At 43.4% G+C, this 12803-nt stretch overlaps 1 protein-coding gene across 2 annotated transcripts; it reads left to right on the forward strand.

Annotated features, from left to right (window-relative positions):
• Positions 1–2015: 2015 nt before the first annotated feature.
• Positions 2016–12559, forward strand: CLXN (calaxin; the record flags this gene model as incomplete). 2 transcript variants are annotated; one of them, XM_080716821.1, is made up of 6 exons in its annotated part: positions 2016–2073; positions 4986–5144; positions 7413–7517; positions 8130–8281; positions 9543–9647; positions 12500–12559. In XM_080716821.1, the coding sequence occupies 6 exons, from the start codon at positions 2016–2018 to the stop codon at positions 12557–12559; spliced, it is 639 nt and encodes a 212-aa protein (XP_080572947.1). The 2 variants fall into 2 exon arrangements, with proteins under 2 accessions (XP_080572947.1, XP_080572948.1); XM_080716822.1 differs by lacking the exon at positions 4986–5144.
• Positions 12560–12803: the final 244 nt, after the last annotated feature.

Raw genomic sequence — 12803 nt, forward strand, 5'->3', positions numbered from 1 at the left:
GGCCCATGCTGTTTACCATGGCCACGTTCCAGTGAAGAGTGAGTCAAAGGGAAGACTGTTTTGCACACAAAATTAAAGGAAACGTTACTGTATTAATAGTTACTTTAGTGTACTTTTGTACTTACAAAAGCATCCATCTGGGAGTTGCTTGAATTTTGGAAAGTTCTATGATCATTTCATGCCCAGTAACATTTGAGTCCAATACAAATTAAGCAATCCGTTATTATTCCATAATTAATTGAAGTGATATGAAGTTCAGGCTTAATTGGCTTACTCTGAGAAGGTCCTTGGGGGACAGCAATTCTGTATCCACTCAGCACCAGCGGCTAAAAGCCCCAGAAAGAAATGTCAGCTTCGCCTTGAGATGTGATGAGGCAACTCTATCAGGCCCATGACTTGGGTCTAACATTGTAAAATAAGAAGTTTAAGAACTTCACAAGAGTATAATGAAATCTCTGAAGCTTCCTCATATTCTGACAAAACATGGCTCGAATTGCATTTTCCCTGACAAGGATCTGCAAGACATCACAGTGAGGCCAACTCTGCAGATTATTTTCTTAAAGGAGGGAGTTTCACACAATTCATTCAGGTTTTTTTTTGTTTTCTTTTTCTTTTTCTTTTTTAAATAAAAGAATAGCGGGAAGAACTGGAATTGGGGGAGGGGAGAAGATGCCTCACAATGTTGCTGGATAGGCTAAGAAGTTTTTTCAGCTGTAATGGAATTACCCACTTTAATCTCAACAGGCTGTGATATTGCCCCTACATCATTTTTTCTACTTTACAGGAGTGTGGCTGATGGTTCCTAATCAAATAATGGCTAATCCACTCACCTATAGGTATCCCCAGGGCCTCCCAAGATGCCCCGGCATGCTTAGCAACCTGCCTGCCCCAGACACATGCACAGGGTACCTCCAGTTGCTGCTTCTCTTGCTAACTACTGGACAACCACCCTGGCTCCCTGGCTTCTGACCTAAGCACCACAGTATCAATTCAATATTTTTACAACTCTGCAATCTAACAAGAATCTACTGGCATCTCAAAGGCAGGTCTACTTATACTATATCCAGATCTTCCCTTGTGCTTTCTACCAGCTCAGAGAGTTCCCTGCTTCTGATGGGGGCACATGGGAATGCCACTTCTCAGAGTCCTGTGCTGCTGGATGTGATGGTGCTCACCTGTAATCCCAATACTTGGGAAACTAAGAGGAGAGGATTCTAAGTTCGAGGTCAGACTCAGCAACTTAGTGAGACTCTGTTTCAAAATACAAAATAAAAGGGGTGGGGGATAAACTTAGAGATGGAATGCCCCTGGATTCAATGCCCAGTATCCTCCTCCCTAAAGCTAGTGATTTTTTCCCCAAATTTCACTAACAGCCTCCGCCTCCGAGGAAGGAAATGGGGCTGGAAGAGAGGAAACGACAACTCCAACTTCCTTACTCTCAGAAATATTACCAAACCTATGAAGCTATGTTGTGCTAGACTCCCTCCTGGTGCCCTAGAGCTCATAACCTGATGGCCTGACACATGTCAGGGCTCCAGCACAGCCACCTGCGAGCCACACCTGCTGTTTCCAGGAGCTTCTCAACCCCCAATCTCCCTAAAGACCATTCCTCCGCTGAGCATCCCTGCTGCCATCAAACACAGTGTACCCTTTAAAAGGAAACTCGGTTGGAGGTCAGCTGGGCACAGTCTGCAGCTCGCCCTGCTGGAGACAGTGCTCCCGCCTAGGAGCCAATCGGTGGCCGCCCAGCCGTTGCCATGGACACTCCGCGTGTTGGGCGTGCCTGCACCCAGAGAGCCCTCTGACCGAAGCCAATCGGGGCCAGCGGAGCCGTTGCCATGGCCACGCCCTCTGCAGACGCACAGGGAGCCCAGCCCTGGAGCCAATCGGTGGCCTGCTGGCCGTTGCCATGGCAACGCTGTCTGTTAGGCCCGCGGCTTCCCGAGCTCGTGAGGGTCCCAGTGGGCCACGCGCAGAGACTGACAGACTGCACGCATGCGGAGACAGCTGCAGCGATGAACCGAAAGAAGCTGCAAAAGTTGACGGACACCTTAACCAGAAACTGCAAGCATTGTAAGTAAGAATTGGAGGGCTGGCAAACTGAGACCCCTGCCCAGGTCTCCCTCAGTGGTGATATCCTTCCTGCCCCTAAGACCTCTGTGAGGGAGCCAGCCCATTCCTCAGAGAAGTCTGCAAGAGGATCGATCCTTGGGCTGGACCCACGCCCAGGACCTTGAGAACTCAAAGGCATGCACCTGGTGCTACCTACACTCGAACAATGCACATAATTGCTTCTCAATCGTCGTCGTCCTCCTCTCCCTCCTCCTCCTCCAGCACTCCAGAGCCCAGCACATGCCACATAGTGCTCTGACATTGAACTACATGTCCACCCCACCCCCTTTTATTTTCAGACAGGAACTTGCTCAATCGCCCACACTAGTCTCAAAAGTCATCTGGCATCCTGAGTAACTGAGATCACAGGAGAGTGCTATCACCTCACCGAGCCCTCAGATCTTCTTCCAACTTTTCTTCCCATTTTTTTCTTTCTTTCTCCTTCCTTCCTTCCTTTCTCTCTCTTTTTCTTTTCTTTTTTTTTTTTTTTTGCAGTGCTGTTGATTGAACACAGGAACACTCTACCTCCAAGCTACACCTCTGCTCTATTTTTTTTTATTTTATTCTTTATTTTCGAAACAGGGTCTCATTAAGTTGCTGAGTGCCTCACTAAGTGGCTGAGGCTGGCCGCAAACCTGCAATCCTCCTGTTTCAGCCTCCCAAGTAATGGGATTACAAACATGCGCCACCATACTTACTTTTACATTATAGAAATGAGATGATATGTGCTCACAAGAAGTGATTTTAGCCTCAGGTTGTAAAAAGAAGAACTACCTGGGCCTCGTGGCACACACTTGTAATCCCAGCATTCGGAAGGCGGAGACAGGAGGATCGCGGTTCGCAGAAGGCAGCTCCTTAGCGAGGCCCCTCGTACCTCAGTGAGACCCAGTTTTAAAATTATATATATATATATATATATATATATATATATATATATATATATATATGGACTGGGGAATGTATATATATATACACACACACGCACACATATATTTGTGGTATTAGAGATTGGATCCAGAGCATTCTACCTGTGAGCTACACCCTCAGCCCTATATTTTATTCTTTATTGTAAACAGGGTCTCACTAAGTTGCAGAAGGCATAAGTAGCTGAGGCTGTCCGCGAACTGTGATCCTCCTGTCTCAGCCTTTTAAGTACTGGGATTACAAGCACGTGCCACCACCTCTGGCTGGTTACTATAATTTTATGAGGATTTTTTCTGCTGTTGTTTTTTTTAAACACTTTTATTTTGGGGACAAGACCAGATATTCTTAAGACACTTCTTAAAAATTTTTTATAATACTCTATCTAAACTGTGCAATAACTGCTGTGCACAATATTGATTTTGATTTAATCTCTTTTCAGTTGTTGTATGCAGGTTTACAGAAATGAGAGACTCAAGAGTCCAAGGGAATTGCCAATTGAAGCCTTTATTAGTTGGCAAGTGGCGGTACCCTCAGTCCAGAAATCTGACAAGAGGGGCGTGCTGACTCACCAGGGGGTAGAGGTTTATAAGGGAGAAAATCACAAGGGGGTGAGCCATATATTATGCTAAAAAAAGGGGGGGGAATGCATTTACAACAGCAGATACTAGCTGTAGCTTATCTAGTATGCAAGGTTTTTCTGTTTGGGTCAGGTGCTAGGTGAGGCCTGGACTCCACCCAAGATCAGACTTTTGGGAGGAACCCTTTATTTTACCACAAATCACAGGAATTTCAGGTGGGGAGATAGGCCCTCATGATTTTAAAAGTATAGGCCTATTGAGTACTGCTGCCTAAGAAAGAATAGACCTTGCAGGGTATAGATAATAAAGTTTCTAAATTTTAAAACTATATTTTTCCTCCTTTCTTTCCAGTTTGCCTCCTTTTTACTTTTGCTATTACACAGTGAATTGCAAACAAACATTCTGAGAACAATTGAAAGGTAGTAGATATTTTAAAAGAAAAGTGAAAATGTCTTTTAGAAAGAAAAACCAACTCTATTTTGGTTTTTACATAAAAATTTAAAAGTGAGCTTAAAACTTGTGATGATTTCTAGTTAAAAATAAGATTCTGTAGAAAGAGTTACAGGTCATAGACATTATAAGAATTTAAAATTCTTTCAAAGGAGAACTTTTACTTAAAGTCAACTTTCTTTTTAGTTGTCAGATAATAATGCAATGGATGAAATGTTGAACGAGAGGAAGAAAAAAGGAACTTAAGTCCCACAGATAAGCTCTGCAAGACACATAGAACACTCCAGAGATGGAACGTCATTCTGGGGTGTCCCTGGATGGCACCCAGTACTGCATTCTAGAATAGAAGAGATATCTCAGGGAGAAAAGTTTACTCACAGCCAACCTCTGATCATTTGAGTTGAAATTTAAGCTAATGTTCTTTAATTTTTATTTCAACTGAAATGGAAAAATATCTAACCACCATTCCCTTTTCCAGCATTTCAAATCAGTGAATAAAGCACATCATTCTTGCTGCCAGTTCTTCTCCCCCTATTCCTAATACCCCAACAGCTCTTTTATCATTAAATCTTGGCATGCACAGGTGTGTGTGTGTGTGTGTGTGTGTGTGTGTGTGTGTGTGTGTTGTATATAACATAACATAACATGGACCACTTTAACTGTTCTGAGTCTAGAGTTCTGTGGTGGGAAGTACAAAAGTCCTATCAGCTTCTGGGGTTACTCTGCAGACCCCAGGAAGCTGCTAGGAGATAGTACTGCACTTTACATCCATCCCCATGTGTGTTCCCATGCAAACATTTGATGTGTTTGACATTGTGTGTGTGTGTGTGTGTGTGTGTGTGTGTACACTCTACAAAAGTTAGAGTAGAACTTAAAGATTAAAATGCACGTTTGTTATATCTTAATTTTGTTATTTTACAGTTAATACATTTGAAGTGAACTGTCTTGTAAAGCTTTTCTATAACTTGGTGGGAGATGTGGTAGAGCGACCAGGTATGGTCATTGGACTAGATCGTAATGCATTTCGAAACATCCTGCACATGACATTTGGAATGACAGATGACATGATTATGGACAGAGGTAAGAAACAGTGTTTACGTTAGCCAGGCAGGCATGGTGGCACTCATGTGTAACACTAGCACTTGCGAGGCTGAGACAGGAGGATGGTGGGTTTGCGCCAGCCTCAGCTACACAGCAAAGCCCTCTGCAACTTATTGAGACCCTGTTTCAAAATAAAGAATAAAAAATAGGACTGGGGTATAGCTCAAAGGTAGGATGCCCCTGGATTCAATCTTTAGTAACAACAACAAAAAAAATTCAGCCAAAGCCAGCCATAACTATAAAAAAAAGTTTATAATTTGGTCTTAATCTGGTAGGACTTGAATATTCTACATTCAGAATTCACTTGAATATAGACATTTAATTTTCAAGATATCACAGAGAAGGAAGCAGTATTCTACTTTATATATTTCAAAAGAAGAGAAAGGTTGAGTAATTAGGTTTTCTTTACTTCATATCAAAAGTCCTCAATGTTTCTATTTTTACTTAGTAAACATAATAAATAGAATATTTTTAAAGACATTTAGACAGATGCAGTGGCATGCATCTATAATCCCAGTACCTGGGAGGCTGAGATGGGAGGATCACAGGTTAGAGGCTAGTCTTAGCAATTGTTTGAGGCCCTCAGCAACTTAGCAAACCCTACTTCATAATAAAAACAAAAAAGAGCTGATGGTATAGCTCAGAGGTAGAATTCCCCTGGGTTCAATTTCTATTACTACTACTACTACTACTACTACTACTACTAATAATAATAATAATAATAATACATTTAAATGTGCTTACATCCTATAAAATAGCTCAATAAAAAATTAAAATACAATCCTATCATGTACTAGTATTGCTTGAGCAGCAATTTTGTTTTATATTAATAAATTTAATATATCTAATATAATTAGTATTTGAATATGCCAAATATTAATTTCATGATTCATATATTTAGATATTCAGAATATTCTTTTTCCATAAAATATGGAGAGCAAATTTGAACGTGCCATTAAGAGCGTTCAGATGTGATGATGTTCCCTCCTTTATCAAGCGAAAGCACTGGGCTGTGAAATACTGAAGGTTTCTCCAAATTTTACAAGTGAAATGGAATTCTACACACCCAGAAAGAAGGAAAAATGATGTCATCTGCAGGAGAATGGATGGAACTAGAAAATACCACGCTAAGTGAGATCAGCCAGTCTCAGAAAGACAAGGGTGGAATATTTTCTCTCAAATGTGAAAACTAGGGGGGAAACACAGGAAACAAAAGGGACTTCAGATAAATGAGAGAGCAGAAAAAGTGGAAAGGGATTGGAGGAGAGGAGAGGAGAGGAGAGGGAGGGGACGGAGGAGAACTAGTGAGGGAGATATTTCAAAGAATGCTGTGTCCGTATAGAAAGATATCACTAGCAACCTCACTGAACGTGTGCAGGGAGCGGGCGGGGTATGGAGGAAACACAAGAACTACATGTGTGTGCGTTCGTACCACATTGAACCTTGTTGTGATGTCTCATTGCAACACACTGACAAAAGCACTTGAAAAAACAGATTTGGATGGATGTGAGGGTGATCTGGCTGCGACATCTGTCACCCCATTGATAGCCAGGGTGGATTCGACTGACCTGGCTGGCTAGGCGGGTGTCCCCTTCCTCCCTCACCGCTCCATGTGCGTCCCTCCCGAAGCTGCGCTGGGTGGAAGAGGACGACCTTCCCCGAATAGAGGAGGACCGGTCTTCGGTCAGGGGTATAGGAAGAGCTGCGCTCCCCTGCTAGGACCTCCAAACAAGCTCTCAAGGTCCATTTGTAGGAGAAGGTAGGGGAGTCAAGCTTCCAAGACTCCAGACACATCCAAATGAGGCGCTGCACGTGGCAGTCTGCCTTCTTTTAAGGCAAAGAAAATAAAAATGAAAAAACAGGTTTGGATCTGTAGAAAAGAGATAAAAAGAAGTTGGTCGTAGAGTTATTTACAATAAGGAAATCAAATGTTTGTTTGGTTTCATTGTGCTTTGTGACACTGGGGATTGAACCCAGGGGTGTTCTGCCACTGAGCTATATCCCCAGCCCTATATTTATTTTGAAACCTGATCTTGTTAAATTGCTGAGGGTTTCACTAAGTTGCTGAGGTTTTCCTTGTACCTGTAATCCTCCCTCTCAGCCTCCCAAGTACTGGGCTTACAGGCCTGTGCCACCACATTCAGCTGGGAATTTGTCTTTTTTAAAAAATCAAATAATGTGAAAGTAAATGTATTAATAAGAATTAAAATGCAGGGCAGCTATTATATTGTCTCTCTCTCTCTTTAGTATTCCGAGGTTTTGATAAAGACAATGACGGTTGTGTAAGTGTAACAGAGTGGATTAATGGATTATCAGTGTTTCTTCGAGGATCCTTAGAAGAAAAAATGAAATGTAAGACTTCGGGTTTTTCTTCTAGTTTGTACCTTCTGATCAGCGTAGCTAGAGCTTTTGTGCTCCCCCCACTCCGTCAGGCAGCCACTGAAATGGGTGGGTTATTTTGCATCCTCATCGACTTCTTTTATGAAGTGAATCTGAGTCAATGAAGCGCAAACGGAAATTACTGAAAAGGAAACCCAGCCATTCTGAGGAGTAACTCCCGCCAGGACGGTCACACAGTGCAGGCTGCCTCTTTAATGGTGCCTGGACATCGCCATGCTGAGGCCTTGACTCATAAAATCAGAGGACACTGAGCCAACGTCCTGACTCAGTTGCCAGTGAATTCTGATGGATTCTGTTTGAATATGTTTTAATCCATTTTCCAAGAGTTTCCAGATGAATATGTCCCAGTCACTGTTTCTTGGAACATTTTCCACAGCAGAGAGCAAGGGGACTTCTTCCAAGAATTGGTGACTATGTTCAACTAGTGACATTAGCACTTACTATGAAAGGCAGAGGATGCAGAGACCTGTTGGGTTTATGGACCTTGCTCAGCCCTGAAAATTTGCTCCAAGAAAATGTTACCTTAGTGATAGCATAAAACTCATAAGTTGTTATTTCTTAAAGATTGCTTCGAAGTGTTTGATTTGAATGGTGATGGCTTCATTTCGAAGGAAGAAATGTTTCACATGTTAAAGAACAGCCTTCTGAAACAGCCTTCTGAGGAAGACCCTGATGAAGGAATTAAAGATTTGGTTGAAATAACACTTAAGAAAATGGTAATTATGGGTAATTTAGAGTATTCCATTGAAATGCATAGGCCTCATAGGGGATAGAAATAAGAATTCAAGCCAGGCGTGGTGGTGCATACTTGTAATCCTAGTACTTGGGAAGGCTGAGATAGGAGGATCACAAGTTCACTGCCAGCCTCAGAAACAAAGTGAGGCCCTCTGCAACTTAGTAAAACCCTGTTTCAAAAGAAATGAAGGAGCCAGGTGTAGTGGTGTACACTTGTAATCCCAGCATTCAGGAGGCTGAGACCGGAGGATCACGGTTCATGGACAGCTTCAGCTACTTACTGAGGCCCTTTGCAACTCAGTGAGAACCTGTTTCAAAATAAAGAATAAAAAATAGGGCTGGGGGTATAGCTCAGAGTTAGAATGTCCCTGGGTTTCATCCCCAGTACTGCAAAAAAAAAAAAAATTGTGATAATTTTCAGTCTTCTGCCTAGTTAAATAAAACACTTGAATTGCACTCTCTATTACAACATTTAAAAAATCTGTCTGGGCATGGTAGCTCATGTCTAATCCCAGTACTTGGGAAGCTGAGACAGGAGTATCACAGGTTCAAGATTGGTGTGCAGTAACTTAGTGAGAACCTGTCAAAATAAAAAAATAAAAGAGCTGAGGGTAGAAGGCTCAGTGGTATAACACCCCTGGGTTCAATCCCAGTACCACAATAGAAAGTTCTCTGAGGCTGGCAGAGCAGCTCAGTGCTAGAACACTTACATAGCATGTGCACAGTCCTGGGTTCAATCCCCAGTATCCCCCCCAAACACACAAATTCTTTTCAATTTCATGACCTAATCCCTTGTTTTTCTAGCACCTTTCTTTTGTTAACACCTGTTTCAGTCAGTATTCTCACTACTGTGACCACCACTGAGAGGAAGGAGGGCTGATTTGCTCACAGTTCTGGAGGTTTCAGTCCATGTTAGGGCAGGTCATGTCTGCAGCACTTGAGGCATGGCAGTGGGAAGCAGAGAGAGAGAGTGAAGATAGGGGGCAAGAGACATTTATAATCTCCAAGGCCACACCCAGGGACCTCCATCCTCCAGCCATGCCCTACCTGCCTACCTACCACCCAACAAATTTGTCGATCCATCATCTATCCATGGATTTAGCCAATGATGAGATTAGAACCTTCCTAATTTAGTTATCTCACCTCTGAGCATTTTTGTGCTGCCAATACAATATCTGGCTATGGAAAGAGGGTATATCTGTGGTATGTTACATGCGCCTGGTGTCCTGCTTCTCGACCCAGGACCATGACCACGACGGGAAGCTGTCCTTTGCAGACTATGAAAAAGCTGTGTGGGAAGAGACCCTTCTGCTGGAAGCCTTTGGGCCATGTCTGCCAGATCCAAAGGTAACAGTGGCACCTTTATTGGACCCTCACCAAACTGTCAACTAGGATAAAAAAATCCAGAACTTGGTTTGGTGGGCGATGGAACTGGTGAACCATGTTCATGGAAAGGCCTCTGAAGAGGAGGTGCCAATCCCTCCCTTGGGGCTATTGTAACCCAATGGCACACCTTTTATTCATATACTCAGCCCCTCATGTCAGGAACAGTCAATGAGATAATGCCTGCCGGAGCAGAGATAGAAGCCTCAATGGCTACACACAACAGCAAAAAAAAAAAAAAAAAAAAAAAACAACAACAACAACAAAAAAAAAAAAACAGTGTGTGGTGTTATAATATTTAACAATGAGCATGGTGCTTCCTCTGTGTCAGGAAATACCATGAGTACTATGTCCCTGTCACCTCATTGAACCCATCCTATCATTGTTATCTTCATGTTACAGATGAGAAAACTATGACTTTGAGAATTTGGGAAACTTGGCAACATTCACTCTGTACTCAGTAGCTGAGGCTGGCTGTTTTGGCCAGTATTCTTGTTGCTGTGACCTAAAATACCTGATGACCATAACTTAGAGGGAGGGAGATTGATCTGCTCACAGTTCTGGAGGATCAGAAGGTGCAGTCTACGGCAGGCTAGGTGAAGTACATGCAGCTCGGGGCATGGTGCCATGAAGTGAGGAGAGGAGATATATAATCCTCACACCATGCCAGGATCTAACTCTTCCAGCCACACCTCCCCTGCTTATTCCCCCACCCAAATAATCCATGGATGATATGAGAACCAGCATGATTCAATTATACCACCTTTGAAAATTTTTGAGTTGTCAATACATGACTTTTCAGAGAACATTCTATATCTAAACCAAAATACTGGCCTCAAACCTGTGATCCTCCTGTCTCGGCCTTCCAAGTATTGTGATTACAGGCAAGCACCATCATGCCCAGAGTTCACTCACTAATTGGTAGAGTTTCCTGGACCCTGGTGCCAAAGTCCAGAGACATAAGTACAGAGTGTGGTGATTGGTAAGATCTTCTCAACCAACCAGACAGAACCACTGGGGAACTGAAGGGCAACCCAAGAAAGGCTCAGCAGAAGAGCAGAGTTTCTAAGGACAAAATCACCAGGTCACAGTGAAGAAACAATCTGAACAAAAGGAATAACATGTGTACAAAGGGGAGAGAGACAGACAGAGGGAGCGAGCCCAAGATTCAGGGCGTCATCTTAGAACCCAGAGACAGGGAGCGACAAGAGCTCAGAGGTACACATCCTGTGTAGGCTGGTTTGTCTTGAAGATGCGGAGGACTCCTGGGGAGTGTTCTGTAGGTAGACTGATACATTCATTGAAGTCCTCATTCTCTGGGCTCTAGCTCACATGTCCCACTGTTGGCTTGACATCCACTTAGATGTCCTTAATAAATGCCCAGTTTCCCCAAAAAATCTTTCCTCTCCACCAGTTTTTACTGAGTCATTAAATGGCACCCCCCATGCACCCAATTATTCAGTCAGAACCCTGAGAACAGGTTCACTCCTTTGTAGCATTCTTCCCTGCCTCCAAAATTTATCATTTAATGCCACCCCTCTCAACACATCCACAGACCACCAGCCTACTTCAGGGCACCGCTGCCTGTCACACAGCCCCGGTCATCAGCTTCCTCACTTCCTTTTTTATTCTGCTGCCTTTCCCCATGACACTCACTGTGTTCAGAGACACAAATCCGATCATGCTCCACCCTTGCTCAAAACCCTCCAGCAGACAGTGGCCTCTTTCTCTCTCCAACCTCCTCTCTCCCACCCCTGTTGTCTCCTGCCACCGGAGCTGCCGGCCACCTTGCTCTTCTCTTTGGGCTCTAGCTGTTGTCTCTGCCCAAGGACCTTCCCCGAGCCTTCCCAGGCCTCAGCCTCACTTCATCTCAATCTGCTCGGTGCTGCCATGAGCATCACCTCAGCTGTGTTAGCAGTTCCTCCCTCTCCATACCCTAGCCCTGCTTTCTTTACTTCTTAAATATACTTTTACTGGTGCATTGTAATTATACATCATAATGAGGTTCAGAGTGAGTGATAGGAACCTATGTGCACACAGCACTTGACGTTTCTCTCCAGATCCCGTCCTGCTACCTCGCCTTCCCTGTACATGTCCTTGAAATCAGTATTGATAATTTTGTATTTGTATGCAGCATTATTTGAACTGTTGCCTTCATGTCTCCTCTGTTCCTCCCTGTAGTTCTTTTCACTACTTACTATCTGTCTCACCACATAGATGGAAGCTCCCTGAGATCAACCATTTGGTTCTTTTCTCACCTTGTTCTCCAAATCCTGTGTGTAGCACACGGTAGGCACTGGGAGAGGATGGATGCAAGGGTGCATGGATGCACGGATGGATAGAGGAATCCATCGCAGAAATGCCTCTGTCTCCTTCCTCCATTTTCTTTGGAACCACTTCATCATTTACTCGCTCAACATCTCTCTCTATAGTACGCTCTCATCAGGACTTCATGAGACTCAGCAGTGTTTGATCTGAACTGTGGAACAAAAAAAAAGAAGGATAAAAAGGAAGGACAGAGTGGGGGATGGGAGGAAGGAAGAAGGACATTTCTGGTCAGTCTGTGATAGGTTGGAGGCCCACAGAAACCTGCATCATGAACAGCTTTTGCATCCCTGTGGACCCAGACGAAGTGTTATGCTTGAAACTTAGTGCTGACTAGTTGTGTGAGTGTGAACCACACGAACACAGTGCACCCTGATGTGCACTGTCCCATGATAGCTCTACCTCTCTGCAAATGTTAGACACCCAGAGCATATGGTCTGGTTCTACCTGTTTTGAAAGCATGTACTAAGCTGAGCACTTTTCTTCTACAGAGCCAGATGGAATTTGAAGCCCAGGTATTCAAAGACCCAAATGAATTCAATGATATGTGAATCCGTAAGTGTGCGTTGGTCTCAAGTGAGTACAGAGGAAGGCACATATATTGTCTATTTTTTGTATTTAGCTCAGGAGGGTGAGGTTTAATTGTGTGGGGGGTATAGGAATGGGGTTACCTCACACATATGACTTAACTCTGATATATAAGGTGCAAATAAAACAGCAAAGAGACCAGAAGTTCCTTGTCAATGTTGGGTTGGCAAGGAATGTTAGCATTTCTGGAGACATTTTATCACAGAG

This window comes from Muscardinus avellanarius (assembly GCF_963383645.1).
Source record: "Muscardinus avellanarius genome assembly, chromosome: 1".
Lineage (NCBI taxonomy): Eukaryota > Metazoa > Chordata > Mammalia > Rodentia > Gliridae > Muscardinus > Muscardinus avellanarius.